This window comes from Penaeus japonicus, unplaced genomic scaffold (genome assembly GCF_977035675.1).
Source record: "Penaeus japonicus unplaced genomic scaffold, GWHDUDI00000001_assembly GWHDUDI00000013, whole genome shotgun sequence".
NCBI lineage: Eukaryota > Metazoa > Arthropoda > Malacostraca > Decapoda > Penaeidae > Penaeus > Penaeus japonicus.
In genome coordinates this window covers 32,653,975-32,668,974 of record NW_028234415.1, presented here as the reverse complement: position 1 = coordinate 32,668,974, position 15,000 = coordinate 32,653,975, and the positions used below count along the sequence as shown (strand labels likewise).

General features: G+C 37.8%; 1 protein-coding gene across 1 annotated transcript in view; it reads right to left on the bottom strand.

Annotated features, from left to right (window-relative positions):
• Positions 1-212: 212 nt before the first annotated feature.
• Syt1 (Synaptotagmin 1) overlaps positions 213-15,000 on the bottom strand; it is a 99,965-nt gene continuing 85,177 nt past the window's right edge. Inside the window, exons 12-15 of the mRNA XM_086543453.1 lie at positions 9,884-10,001; positions 9,044-9,177; positions 6,091-6,298; positions 213-5,718 (exon numbers count right to left, since the gene is read on the bottom strand). Of these exons, the coding sequence (XP_086399579.1) occupies positions 6,095-6,298; positions 9,044-9,177; positions 9,884-10,001 (456 nt within the window). The 3' untranslated portion in view covers positions 213-5,718; positions 6,091-6,094. The remainder of the gene's footprint in view (positions 5,719-6,090; positions 6,299-9,043; positions 9,178-9,883; positions 10,002-15,000) is intronic.

Sequence of the window (15,000 nt, the reverse complement as noted above, 5' to 3'; positions counted from 1 at the left end):
TATGTATACACAAACACACACACACACACACACACACACACACACACACACACACACACATATACATACACACACACATATATATATACATATATTTTTTTTCTTTATTTTTTCATTTCTTGTTGTTGTTATTTTTTTTTTCTTTATAAATATATATTTACAAATATATATACATCTACATGTGGGCAAAGGATATAGAAAAAGAACTCCACTTTTATTTTCATATATTTTATTGTTCGTTATATCTAATCTTTTTACACAATTCCAGGTTAGGTCTTACGACTTTGTAATAAGTCATTTTACGTGCCTAATCCATATTTAACATGTCTAAACAAACAACACTTTTATTCAAGTTTCTGTTTACGATCCAAACATACAAGCAACACACAGGTGGACTTCATCAATCCATGGGAATAAGTGTTGCGTTTGGATAAAGAGCAAAGCTTTGCCCTCTATTTATATTTTTTGCAGAACTGTTATGTAGAATCTGTTTCTGTATACACGCATCAATGCCCCAGCCTATCCTCTGACTCTTTCTTGAAATGCTGTTGATTGCAAAGGAATGATATAGTAAACATTTTGACAAGATACTCACGTGTTTAAAATCTTAAAGCTCCAATTCGTTTGATATATATATATGTTGTTGCTTTGTTTTTGTTTTTGTTTTTTTGTTTTTTTTTTTCTTAAGGCTTTTCTTTACATCAAGAAATAATCAGGCCGAGTTTGAGGCATTCATGACTGTTTCATGATTTAATATATTAATAATGATGCATTCATCACATGAGCACAAAATTTACATACTTGTACGTACAACCATCCACATGACACATACTCCGCACAAACCTCTTGCTCAATCCGGGTTGAGTTACAGATTCTGCTCAAAATCAGTGCTAGCAAGAAGTGTTCGTATCTACCTGTGACGGTTTGTTATCTACAGTGAAAGGCTCTTTACATGTAAGTCGCAGTGGGGTTATCCCGTCTAATGCACTTAATCAAAATATTCTATCGTTAGCTTGTTTAAAAAAAGAAGAAGGAGAAATATATATATATATATAATCACCGTAGAATCCATAACTCGAACCGGATTGAGGAAGGTGATCGAGCGGACTTTTTTTTATTTATTTATTTATTTAATAAGGAGTGGGAGACGGGTATAGGCCGAACCAGACGTAGGGGGGATAGGGTCGTACATCCTGTGACGTGACTAGTGAATTTGGACCCTAAGGTATGCCTTGAAAGATCAAAATTGCTAATCTCGTGACTTATCTTACATTGGTGGCTCTGTGACAGAATATAACACGATGAGGAAATAAAAAACGTTCCAGAAAAGGAAAATGGGAAGGAGGAGGAGGAAGAGGAGGAGAAGGAAAAAGGAAATCATATTGTATATATAGCGAATTCAAGTGTGCCAAATCTACTAGCCTAGAGTTTGATAAAAGATGAACAGTACTCCATCACACAGCGGGTGTGGAAAGAGTTTAACAAACATCAGATGTAAATGTTTCCCCCCAGACATAGAGAGGATCCAACCCTGTGACGAAACTGCCCCGAGTAAATAGAATAGATGATCCTAAAGAGAGCGCAGCTATTATAGGAGACTCCAATGCCCTTTGTACACTTTCATTTGTCAATTCGCGAAGATTTCGATCCCTGATTCGTTATCCAAGATCCTGATTTGATTTTGATCTTCAAAATTATTATGCCTGATGGACGTGTGTATTTCATCCTTTTTTTATAAAGATGAATCTCATCAAAAGAGGAATTTAACGCTTGCCTGATTTTTTCCGTTTTTTTAACGATCTCTATTTCTCTATATTTACACCTCGTCTCCCTGGTGTTGGCGTATCACAAAGAGGTTTACTGGAGTGAAAGGAGAGAGAGAGGGAGAGAAATAGTCGTGAACACAATAATATTTCCTCGGGAAGAGACAACGATAAGACAGGCGGCATGTTGAGAGAGGGACAAGGATTCGTAAGGTGACTAGAGTCAAAACGCGACGCGAGAGAATTGGGAGAAAGTGTAAACTCTGTTCGCTGTCCGGAGAGGAGTGGAGACAGAGAGAACTTTTTAGGAGGAAGATTGATAACTTAAAAAGGGGTGTGATAATACCATGACAGTGCGTAATTGGTTGGAAAAAGTCAAGAGAGGAGGAGAGACTACATTTGATTGGTGGAAAAGGTAAAAAAAAAAGAGTCCAAAACGACACGTGATTGGTTGAAACATTGAGACAAGGGGCGTGGCCAATCTGGTAAAGGGATCCTTCCTATTTGTTGCGCTTGAAGGAGATCGAAGGCGGAGATACAACCGATGAAGAGAAAAGACACAAAGCAAAGGTAGTAAATGTGTATATATATATATATATATCTATATGAGGTGAAGAAGGGTCGGGCGGGGGCAGAGAGGGGAAGGTGGTCGCATAGGATCGGGTCAAAGGATGGCGTCCCGCTGGAAAGCTCGATGGAGTCCCTGATAATGTTTTGACACGAATGCCATCCTCCAACATGAGCCTTTTACGTGTGTTTAGTACTTGAATGACAGATTATCCTAAATGATAATTCTTTTTTTTTACAAATAATCAGTAAAACAGGTTCGTCGAGCCCTCTTCATTCAGGCTATACGTTCTCCTTTTTAAACGAATGTCATTATGATTTCCTCGTCCACAGGTGGAGGCAGAGAGATGGTGATTGCTCTGTGAGGTTTTCTTTATGTTTTCTTTAACCCTTTAATCGTCTTAGAAATTCACTTGTGTGTTTTCAGTCCGTTTGGAGGAGAGACTCACAACATGCGGGCAAATGTGACAGATTCCAACACTGGACTATACCTGCAGTATTTGTCTACAGTAAAGCTAATTGAGGCGATGGATGTGGACCTTTTTATCTATATCTTTAGAAGTATTTTCTAAAACATAATTTTTGTGTGTAATTTTTTTTTTTTTTTTTTTTTTTTTTTTTGCACTTCCAGACCCTGTCCCCATCTGATATGAAATGATCGGCACATAATATTAACAACACAGAGCTTGGCAGCCCCACACTTGACCAATAGGGCGCCACAACCGAAGACTGAGAGATCGCAGGGAACCAATGGCCGCGGGACAATTTGAAATGTTTATAACCGATCTAAGGCTTCCGCGCCATCGGGTCTTTGCGGTCTCCTAGACATTGGTGGATTATCAGGACGCATTAGGCCAATCGTGGTACGTTTTGTTTTGTTTTTTTGCTTTGGGTTTCCATTCTCTAATCATAAATAAACGTTTCTTTTTTTTTTACTGAAGCTTAGAAGTCCGGAATCCGAAATGAAAGAGGCCTGATAAGTCCTAATATTTGTTGTATCCTAAGGGGAGTGTGCGGGACTCATACTATACAAAGATGGGAGAATATCCCCTCCATGCTATTTTCACACTTTTTACAAACTATTTTATATTTTTTTCGATAGTTCCTATCAAATTACTAGTTCAAAGTCTCAACAGTAGTAATAATGATGACCCAATGAATCACAGAGGGATGGGGGGGGGGGTTGATAAAACATACACTATCATAGGAGTATGACCCTTAGTAGGCTCAAACAATGAACATGTAAATAATAATTCCATATGGCACCAGGAATCCACGGCTGTCCCAGAACAGTTCAGGAGAGACATGATAACTCATGAAAAAGGTATATTCTTTCAGCCATAGCTATTATGTCGGGAGCTAAAGAAGAGTATGTATAAGTAGATTTACCTACCTGTACACTGATGTATATAATGCATATAATAGGACACTGTTTAATATTTATATATGTGAAGATCAGTACAGCTACATGTCCCGTGATATAAACATTTACTCTCCAAAACATAGCTGACATATAAAAGGAATGAATGATTCTCTACTCAAACATTATGAAAGCCTAACCAAAACACTACTGCAAATGCTAACTTGCAAACAAAAGAGGACTGAATTCTTTTTTTGTTTTCGCTAGCATGATGATGTTCATACATTCATTATAGTCATTACAGATGTACTGCTGCCTATGTATGGGTAAATTTCTTCATCTACCCTATATAGAACATTTTACAGTGATAATGTTCCCCTTCCTAAGGCGAATGTAGACCAGAAATAAGTTAAAATTTGTTTAAATATCAAAGTCTTGGGGGCAAACTTTGACTGGACCAGACAAAGTTCGTCCTCACTAGCTACGATAAAGCCCCATTTTTGTCCCATTATGTCTGTTTTCATATTAATCCCTTCTTAATCATACTCTTTGGTTGAAGCCAGGATGCAACACCAGAAAAGGTTTATGCATCAAGGAGAAAATCGACTACTCAAAAGTGAAAAACGGAAAAAATAAACAACAACAACATCAACTACCTCCACTAATTAACAAAATGGCTTTGCCGCTTCCGTAGAAAAGACTCCACGATGACCTCACTAAGGTAGCGTGACCTCGCGCATGCACCGGCCTCGCTCGGGTCCAAGGAACACGTCGCGCTGACGAGGCATCTCCCTCTGCAGGTGGTGTGGCCTCAGAGGTGGAAATGCATCACCCGGGAGCAGGATCTTTGCAAAAACAGGTGCGAGTCGCCTTGCGCAGCAGCACCGGCCCCTTCATGTGTCGACAGACGCCGCTTGTATATGTATATATATATATTTTCTTTCATATTCTTACCATATGAGGATGTGAGTGGGGGGAGTCTCTGGAGTGCGGAAAGGCGATAGGTAAGTGTGCCTCCGTCAGGAATATCCGGCAAGGCAGAGGATGTGTAAGAACTCGGCTGGAGCTCCTCAGGCTCCGCAGCTGAGGCCGCTGGGAAGGGGGCCGTCCGTTCGTCCGTCCGTCTGTCTGTGCGACCCGGCCGAGGCGTCGCTCACAAGACGCGACTCTTAAGGACTCTCATGCGGTGTCGGTGGAACAAGGTGTATCTGAACGAGCTCTTGTCGTCGCTCTTGGGAACCGTTAGCCCCCGAGCTCAAGTCCCCGAGCTCAGGGAACTTCCAACGTCTTCGGAACCGAATGAGATCCAGCCAAGGCCAACTGAGGATGATGGGCGCGTTGCCGAAGACTTTGATTTGTTTCATTAGAGTTCTTTCTTCCTTCTTCTTCTTCTTACCTTGGTTTTGAGTTGTACATTACAATTCGGACAAGTTTTGCCGCAGGAAAAGGAGTTAAATCGAGACGCTGATTTCTTTTTAAGTTTGAAGATATTTCACAAGAACAGCTGCATTGTTACACCTCAGTGAGTATACACATATAAATATGCATGTATGTATATATGCACATACATTTATTTTTCCGCTTACTATTACTTATATATATCCTGAATCACTGTACTTTGTTAAGATGGTCGTTGGCCATCTCGACGTACCAACCTTGCTAATTAATGCTTCTTCGATTCATGCTATTAAGAAATCGGCTGTATGTTAGAATGAAAATCGTATCTACCTATTTTACTCAGATGGATGCGATGTTTTCATGCATTAGAAAAAAATGACAACAACAAAAAGAAGAAGAAGAGAGCTGCTTATCCTCATCTGATGATAATAAAAGCGGCATTCTGAGTCTGTTTGTTTTTTACACTGATTAATGGTAAATAATCCTGTTATCCGAAGCACCGTGTAAGTTTCCACACGACTACTGACTAGACGCATTGGTCGTTACATCTTGGGTTCATCTCATCGCATTGGAAATCCTGGCGGAAGGTTGGCTGGCCGTCCGGCGCTCTTCAGAATGGAGGAGGCTGACCTGGAAGAGAGACACCGGGTGAGGAGCGACATTCGGATGACCCTTTCAAAGGCCCACTCAGTCCTTCTTTCGTTCCACTGACGTCTTTATTTCCGTTTTTATTTTATCCAGGGGACCTTTTAGTAAGTCCGATTGACTTTTTGAATACCATTTGGTCTTCATTTAAAAAACAACAACTGACCTTTCCAAAGATCTTTTGAAAATTTCACTGGCCTTTTAAAAGTCCCAATGGCCATTTAAAAAATTGACTAAGCAATTAACACTCCTACTGACCTCCTAAAAGTCCCACCGACCTTCAAGGAATCCCGCAAATCTTTCAAAAACTCTAACCTTTTAAAAACCCCTTAAGCCTTCTCTTAAAGCCCTACTGACCTTTTTACTTAAGGTTAAGGATAGCGTCGGCCTCCTCAGGATCCTTCAAGGTGTGCCACTGGGCGATGGGCCTCCTTGGGGATGCCAGCATGTCCGACCAGTGACGGAGCTCCGTGCCCGAGGCGTTCATGCCCAGCACGCAGCGCCCGATGGGCTCGGAAGTGCCGATGCGATCGTAGTCTACGACGGTCACTTGCAAGTTGACTTTCTGTGGTTGGGGGAGGAAGGGGGGGGGGGTTAGTGGTTCATTGATTTTTTTTTGATTGAGGAGGGAGAAAATGCTTTGGTGTGGGGGGGGGGGATGGGTGGTAGTGGCTGGTTGACATTTTTCAGTGTTTTGGGGTTGGGGGATGGGGGGGGGGGGGAGAGGAGAGTTAGGGGTTGACTTTTTTTCTTTTTTTAAGGGAGGGGAAAAGGGGGTTTGTGTGAGAGACTGGGAAGGGGGAGGGGGAGATGGTAAGAAGGAGAACGAAGGAAAAGTAGGTGCTCATTTGGAAAGGGGGGGGAGGGAGGGTGTAAAGTAGGGAGTGACGATTGAAGCGGGAAAGAAATACACAAAGAAGGAGACAGGAAGTGAGATAAGGAGAAAAGCGCGGAGGTCGAATAGGATGAAAAAATATAAAAATAAAGAAAGATACAAAGAATTACAAGAGAACGTTTAGAAATACGTAAGAGATAAGAAGAGAAGGAGAATAAAAAGGAGGGATGCAGAAAGAGAGTGATTAAAAAAGAAAAGAAAACGCGAAATAAATGAACACGAAGGAGACACACAAAAGAAGAAATAGGATACAAAGGGAGAAGAAGAGAAGAGCAAAAAAAAAAAAAAAAAAAAAAAAAAAAACACGGGGGGAGAAAGTACAAGAGAAGAAGAAAAGGAGAAACGAAATACACAAAGATAAATGAGGAGGAAGCAAAGAGACACATAAGAAGGGGGGGGGGGGGATTGGAACCTCACACACAGATAAACATGAGAAAATAAAAGATAAAAGCTAAAGAAATAAACAAACAAAGCCAGTTTAGAATTTTGATCTTACAGCTTCATTCGAATCCTGAAAACGAAGCAAGAGAAAAGCGAAAGACAAAAAAGAAAGAAATATATTTGAAGATAAAAACAACAACAGCAGCTCAACAGGTAACAAAAACAACAACAACAAAAAAAAACATGGCAAGCAGACTGCGGCAACCTGCTCTGCAATCTGCAACCCAAGCTGTCATTTGGTGGAGGAAAACTACATTCTGAAGCTGAACACTGTTAGATGAGAGAGAGAGAGAGGGGGGGGGAGAGTCAGAGAGAGAGAGTCAGAGAGAGAGATAGTGAGTGATTGAGAGTTAGAGAGAAATAAACAATCAGAGAGAGAAATTATAAGTCAGATAAGAGAGAGAGAAAGATAGAGAGAGAGAGTGAGAATCAGAGAGAGAAATTATAAGTCAGATAAGAGAGAGAGAAAGATAGAGAGAGAGAGAAAGGAAGTGAGTGAAAGTCAAAGAGAGAGAGAGAGAGAGAGAGAGAGAGAGAGAGAGATAAATATCTACACAGAGAAAGAGAGAGAGACATAGACAGAGACAAACACACATAAGTTATATAAATGTCAAGAATGGAAAGCAAAGTCAGGCCAGAGCTTAAACAACATGCACAATCAAAAACACTTGCATGCCATGTACAAGAGCAATTCGACGAGGGGAAATATATGTATATAACAACGCACAATTTTGGCTGATTTATTGTACTACTCGAAAATTATATCATATTCCCACATTCACAATAAATCAAGGTTACTTACTTACTAGCTTTGGTATTAAGGTGTCGGGTACTGGATCAGTGTGTGAGGTAATCGGTGGTGTTTAAGAGACGTTTTTGACTTTATGTTGTGTGTGTGTGTGTGTGTGTGTGTGTGTGTGTGTGTGTGTGTGTGTGTGTGTGTGTGTGTGTGTGTGTGTGTGTGTGTGTGTGTGTGTGTGTATGTGTGTGTCTGTATGGGTTCGTATCCTGTCTATGTACCCTTTTTATATCGTCATCTCTCTCTACATATATGGAATTCTCCTCCTCCACATTTCTTCATTTCCTACCTATACCTCTTATCTCCATTTCTTCCTCACTTCATCATCGCTTCCTTCTTTCGTTCCCTTTTTGAACACCAACTATCAATATATCTATCTATCTATTTCTCCTCTCTTTTGTCTATTCCTATCAACCTCTTCTCTTGCCTTCCTTCCCTCCATCCCTCTTTCCAAATCGCTTCACCTTCCCTCCACTTCCCTCCACTTCCTTCCACTTCCCTCCACTTTAAAAATCCCCTGTCTGTCTCTCTCCGTACCACCTGATTCGCCATCTGCCTCAGCCATCTGTTTCTCCATCTCTCTTTCTCTTTACTTAGTTCTCTGAATCTCTCTATACCCCTTGTTTGCTTCTTTATCTATCTCTTCAATTATCTCTTTCTGCCTATTTTTACATCTACATCTCCAATAATCTCTTTCTACCTATTTCTACATCTATCTCTCTCCTATATTTCTTACCCCCACCCCCACATACTCACTCACTCACATACCTACCCACTCATTCACTCACACACTCACTCACACACACACACCCTCGTCCTATCCCCCTACTCCCTTCATCCTCCTTTCCACCCCTCTCCATCCCACCCACCCACCCACCCACCCACCTACTCATCCAACAAATACCAACACCCCTTCCCCCCACCCACCCACCCACCTACTCATCCAACAAATACCAACACCCCTTCCCCCCACCCACCCACCCACCTACTCATCCAACAAATATCAACACCCCTTCCCCCCCACCCACCCATCCACCCACCAACCCCCACCCCCACCCCAATAGAGAGGAAAGAAACACACACACACAAACTCACACACACAAAAAAAAAGAAAAAAAAAACTCACACACACACAAAATAAAAAGATAAAAAATAAATATATAAATAAAACTCACCTGGATCTGTTCGAAAGGAATTTCAAAGGAGAATGACTCGTTATAGTACGGATTAAGAGTGCACTTCTTAATGCTTGTCTTCTTTTTCTTCAGTCGCTTTCCATTCTGGATGAGACAGATCTTCACGTAAGGATCTGGAAGAGGGTGGAAGAGTGTTAGGAAATGTCTTATTCATTAGTGTTATTTTTCGTAATGTTATTTGGGAGTGTTACCTTTTTCCTGGGTGTTATTTTCCTATTTTGTCTATGTTATTTTTGTATGGCTTTATCAGTGTTTATGTATATATATATATATATATATATATATATATATATATATATATATATATATATATATATATATATATATATATAATCTGTTTATCTATTTGTCAGTGAGTCTATCTATTTATCTATCTACCTATCTATCTAACTATCTATGATCATAAGTATATACATGATATGATTGATGTATAATAAATATAATTTTTAGATGTCATAAAAACTTCCCTGAAAGTGAACCAAAATATCCCCATATAGTATCCCACATGACAAAAATACCCGCTCCCCCCTTAGAAAAAAAAAGTTTATATATAAATAAATAAATATATATATATATATATATATATATATATATATTATATATTTATATATATATACATATATGTATACATATATGTATATATGTATATATATATATATATATATATATACATATATGTATACATATATGTATATATGTTTATATATATATGTATATATATATATATATATATATATATATATATATATACACCCTACCCCTCTAAAAAAAAAAAAAAAAAAAAAAAAAACACGAAAAAAAACACACACACAAACCTACCTGATAATCCACCAACATCCATCTTCTTCAAGTTCTTAGCTTCCAGGATAACGACTGTAAGCTTGCCTGCCGTGGGGACGTAGCGAAGAGAAAAGCAGATGTCTCCTAACTTGTTTTCCTGTGCGCGCGCATACATACAGCAACGGTTAGAATGTTTCGGGAGATTTTTGAGTGGGGGGGTTGGGGGGTCGGGGGGTTGGGGGGAGGAAGGGGAGGTGAGAGAGATATGAGGGGAAGGGGTGGTTAGGAGGAGGAGGAGGAGGAGGAGGAGGAGAGAGAGATATGAGGGAGGGAGGGAGGGAGATATGCAGGGAGGCAGAGGAGGTAGGGAGAGATTGAGATGGTTGAATGGGGGAGGGGGTGGGGGTGGGGGGAGAAAAGGATTGAAAGGTTGATGTCACTGAAGAAAAGTTGTTGGGAAGGATTAGACTTGAAGGGATCGTGAGGTTGTGGGGGTGGTGGGGGTTAAGGGGGTTGTGAAGGAGGAGACTAAGATACATTTTAAGAAGCATTAGAAAGTTTATGATATATTGTTCTTTAATCTGTTGCAATATGTCCAAGGTCTTTGAAAACTGGTTATCTGATGTTTATGTTTTGCTATTAACTAACTGAACAAGTGTGCTGAAGTTTTTTTTTAAAAGGGAAAGATGTATGTGAGGAAAAAAAGAAAAAAAAATCACTTCTAAATCTACTATTCTTCCAAAAAATGAAGTTACTTGTGCTAAATCAATACATTTATAAATACACTTATAATGGACCTAAACGTGTGTTCTTGTTCCATCACGGTCAGAACAGGTGAGGGTCTGCCTGTGTATGCAGCTTTGGGGAAGAGCTGTTGCAGAGGCCAGAGCGAGATGGTTAGCTCGTGTGTGTGAGGGAGAGAGGAAGCACGGGAAGGAAGACACGTCGAAGAAAATTGGAGGAGAAAGGAAAAATAATGATGTTGTGTTGTCGTGTGTATCAGGTAGAGAGAGATAGAGAGAGAGAGAGAGAGAGAGAGAGAGAGAGAGAGAGAGAGAGAGAGAGAGAGAGAGAGAGAGAGAGAGAGAGAGAGAGAGAGAGAGAGAGAGAGAGAGAGAGAGAGAGAGAGAGAGAGAGAGAGAGAGTTAGAGACAGGGAGAAAGAGAGAGAGAAAGAGAGAGAGAGAGAGAGAGAAGGAAAAAAGGGAGAGAGACACGGAGACAGAAACAGACAAAGCTTGTGTATGCGTCTGTAAGTGTGTAACAGAATATTCATTAATATTCATACTGAAAGGAATGCTAGACAGAAATCTGCTTCCACATATGTATACCATGTGTTCAAAGAAAAAAAGAAGAAAGAAAGAGAGAAAGGAGAAAAACTGTAAAACACTCTTTCTTTTCTCAGAGAGTCACTGGAAGGGAAAGAAGAGAAAATAACACACAGACACCATATTACAACATTATACAGAAGGGAAACCAGGGAAGAAATAACACAGCACGATGCCTTAGGCCTGCTATTACAAGAGACCTTGTGTCGGTTGTCTCACCATCCTTCTCAGGTGGCAGAGGCTGAAAGAGACTTTTTTTCATAGGCCTAATTTATCCAGTAATAGGTAAAGTTCGTGAAAGAGAGAGTCCAGTACAACGGAGAGAAGAATGAAAGAAAAGGTGATGAAAAGCGCACGCAGAAAATCACCTGACGAGTTTTGTCTTTTTGGGAAGGAAAGAGATTGAAGGGATGAAATTGATTGAATGTTTTCACGTAATATTGCGAAAGACATGGAAGGAATGATAAGAGGGAAGACGTGGAAGAATTGGAGGATGAATAAAGAATGAAGAGGGGGAGATAACACAGAATATTACGAGAGAAAGGAAATAGGAGAAAGGAGAAGGAATGAAAAGGTAGATACGAAACACCGAAGAAGATAAAAAGGGGGGTGAGACATGAAAATTTGTTATGTAAATGGAGGAGGAAGAAAAAAAAGAAGTAGAAAGGGAAACAAGAAAGAGAAGAGAAGAGAGAAAGATGGAACATTTCACTGAAATATAAAAGACACGAGTTGTGGGATTCTGAAAGAGGAAGGGAAAAAATAGAAGATGAGAAGGAAAGAAATGGAAGTATAAGAATAAATGCAGTTGCGAAGAGTGATCTGGATAACACACAACAGGAGAAAAAACAATAAAAATAATCTATATCTAAACTAATTACATTAATGTCTTAAAGCACATGAAGCTCAAGATAGATAGAAACAGATGACCGATGTATGAGAATAGTTGAAGGAATCACCAAAGAAAGAAAGGAATAAGCACAGACGGCAATAAACCTTGAATAATAGAACGCAAGATAATGATTCACTGATATAACGTCACAAGTAAAGTCGATGTTATAACAAGGACACGACAACTACAATAATAAGATATATAATAGCTGTTTTTTTTTCTCTCTTTTTTTTCTTTTTCTTTTTTTACAAATATATAGATCTAGTAATGTTGTTAGCTTTTCATCTATGTAATGAATTTGGTTTCCTGTTGAACTAGTAAAACAAAAATAACACTACGTCTACAAAAATGTATTCGTTCGGTATCTATGAAATGTTTCAGAAAGGAGACAAAACCCCTCTCTTTTCATAAGTATCTTTAGATGTCTTTATACATGTATTTACGTATCTACTCAAACATTATTATTATCAGTGGAAGATTCTATTTTTGCTAATTCATATATACATGTACGTTTTTTTACAATGCTACTGAATATGTATATATATATATATATATATATATATATATATATATATATATATATATATATATATATATATATATATATATATATTTATATATAAGTTACGAGTTATGTAATACGAATATTTGTTGTTCTGAAGATACCAATTTAGAATTTGCATTTATGTAGTGTATCTATATCTATAAAAAAGATACAAAATCCTACACATATCCTATATCATAAATAATTTATAACAAGCCTTATAACCCCCCAAGACAGCGAAATTATGGAGCTTTAAAGAAAAGAAATATACAGAGGGGAAAAAAGTATGCATACACACTGCAATTGAAACAGAATTTTTGTCTACAAGAGGTCGTCCAAAATGAGTGTTGTCTCAAAAGTTGTAAGCCAAGTCATGTATGGTGTTTTTTTTCATAACTGTATGTGTATCATAGCAAACCTAGACCAGAAAGGATGAATAAACACATGTATGTATAGGCGTATTCAGTATACTGTTGCCCTCCTGACTCTCAGCTGTAGAAAATGTACCAAAAAAATATTTCTTTGGTTGAAAAAAGGAAAAGAATATAAAGACTGTATTCTAGATGTATCATAATCTGTTATCTATCTCTTTTTTTTTTCTTTTCTTTTCTTTTTTGGATGAAAGAGGGGACAAGAGGGGAGGGTCGTAAAATCTTGCCGGTTTTTAGCAGCCTGTCAGTAAAACATTTGCCACCATTGCACATTGTCATACGTACCATAAACAAAACAGGAGAGTGAGAGTAGGAGACAGGGGAGGGGCGGGTAATTAAGTGAGAGTGAACATTAGATATGCAGATTAGGAATTCTATATCACAAGAGATGAATAAATAGATGATTAAATGGATATAATCAGTAAAGTAACCAAGTGAAAAAATACATACAAATATCAATATAAACCTTTGTTCCTTGGTATATTGAGAACAGCACACTATGGCTCTATCAACAAACTTCAGTGAATATAACAAAACACTGATGATAACAGTAAAAGATTATTGATTAAAAATAACTAGAGGTCCAGAAAAAAAACAATAGATGGCGCTTATGACGAGGCCAGGAGAAAAGCCCGCCAGTCAAAAGTCGGTTGGTTGGTAGTGTAAGGATTTCCAGTTCTCTAACAGGAAGACACAGCTGTTGGTGGCAGGACTCCGCAAGGGCAAAATCAGGCGGGGGTTGGTGTGGTCATAAGATGAATCACCTTTTTTTTTTCTTTTTTTTTCTTTTTTTTTAGGACTATGAAGTTTGTTGTTATGACTTGCAGCCTTTTACAAATAGTAATGAAAACAATAATTCTAAAGGCATATACTATTACCAATCATTTCCGCCTTCCACAGAAAGAAAATATCGTTGTTGAATTTTGTTATTCTCTTAATGAAAAAGCCAATAAGTTGTTTCCCTAAAGGCAATTATCTTTCTTTAAAAGGGTTAGATTGATGTATCTATACTAGTCCGATCAAACTGGCTTTTGGCATTACTGGTCTTCAAAAAATAGCATCAGATTTTGTCCTTGGGATATTGTTGTTGCATTCGTAAAACACTCAGAAATTAAGACAAAATAAAAATATTATTCCTTTCTCTAAGTAGAAGAAAAAGAGGAAATTCCGTAGTTTGTCTGGCTACACCTTGAGTTACATAGATATAGATATAAAATATACATATCACACTAATACACCACATAATACCAGCTTAAAACAGAGGTACCTGATCGATACCTGTCTACCTTACAGTCAGTAAAATCCTATTCTGTACACGACTTACCCTTCCTGTGAACAATAACAATTTTGGAGAACACAAACACACACACAGAACACACTCTGGGTGGAGAACATTTTTGACAGTGATTTGTGCTCGTGCTGGCGGAAAAGACACATTGTTCTCACATCTGGTCTCCAAAACATTATCTTTTTTTAATTCTATTGAGGAATAAGGCTTTTGAAGAGAGTAATTCCCAATGCATTAATAGTGCAGTGAGGATTACAGTCTACTATGGTGAGGAAGAGAGAGGAAAATTAAGTAGGCAAAATAACTATATCTATATATACAGGCTATGCATATATACATATATGAGAGTATGTTTATGTGTATGTGTGTTTATGTATATACATATATATATATGCATATATATATATATATATATATATATATATATATATATATATATATATATATATATATATATATATATATTATGTATATATATGTATTATATATTATATATATATATATATTATATATATATATATATATATTATAATATATATATAATATATATATATATATATATATATATATATTATATATATATATATATATATATATACTATATATATATATATATATATATATATATATATATATATAATATATATATATATATATATATGTATATATATATA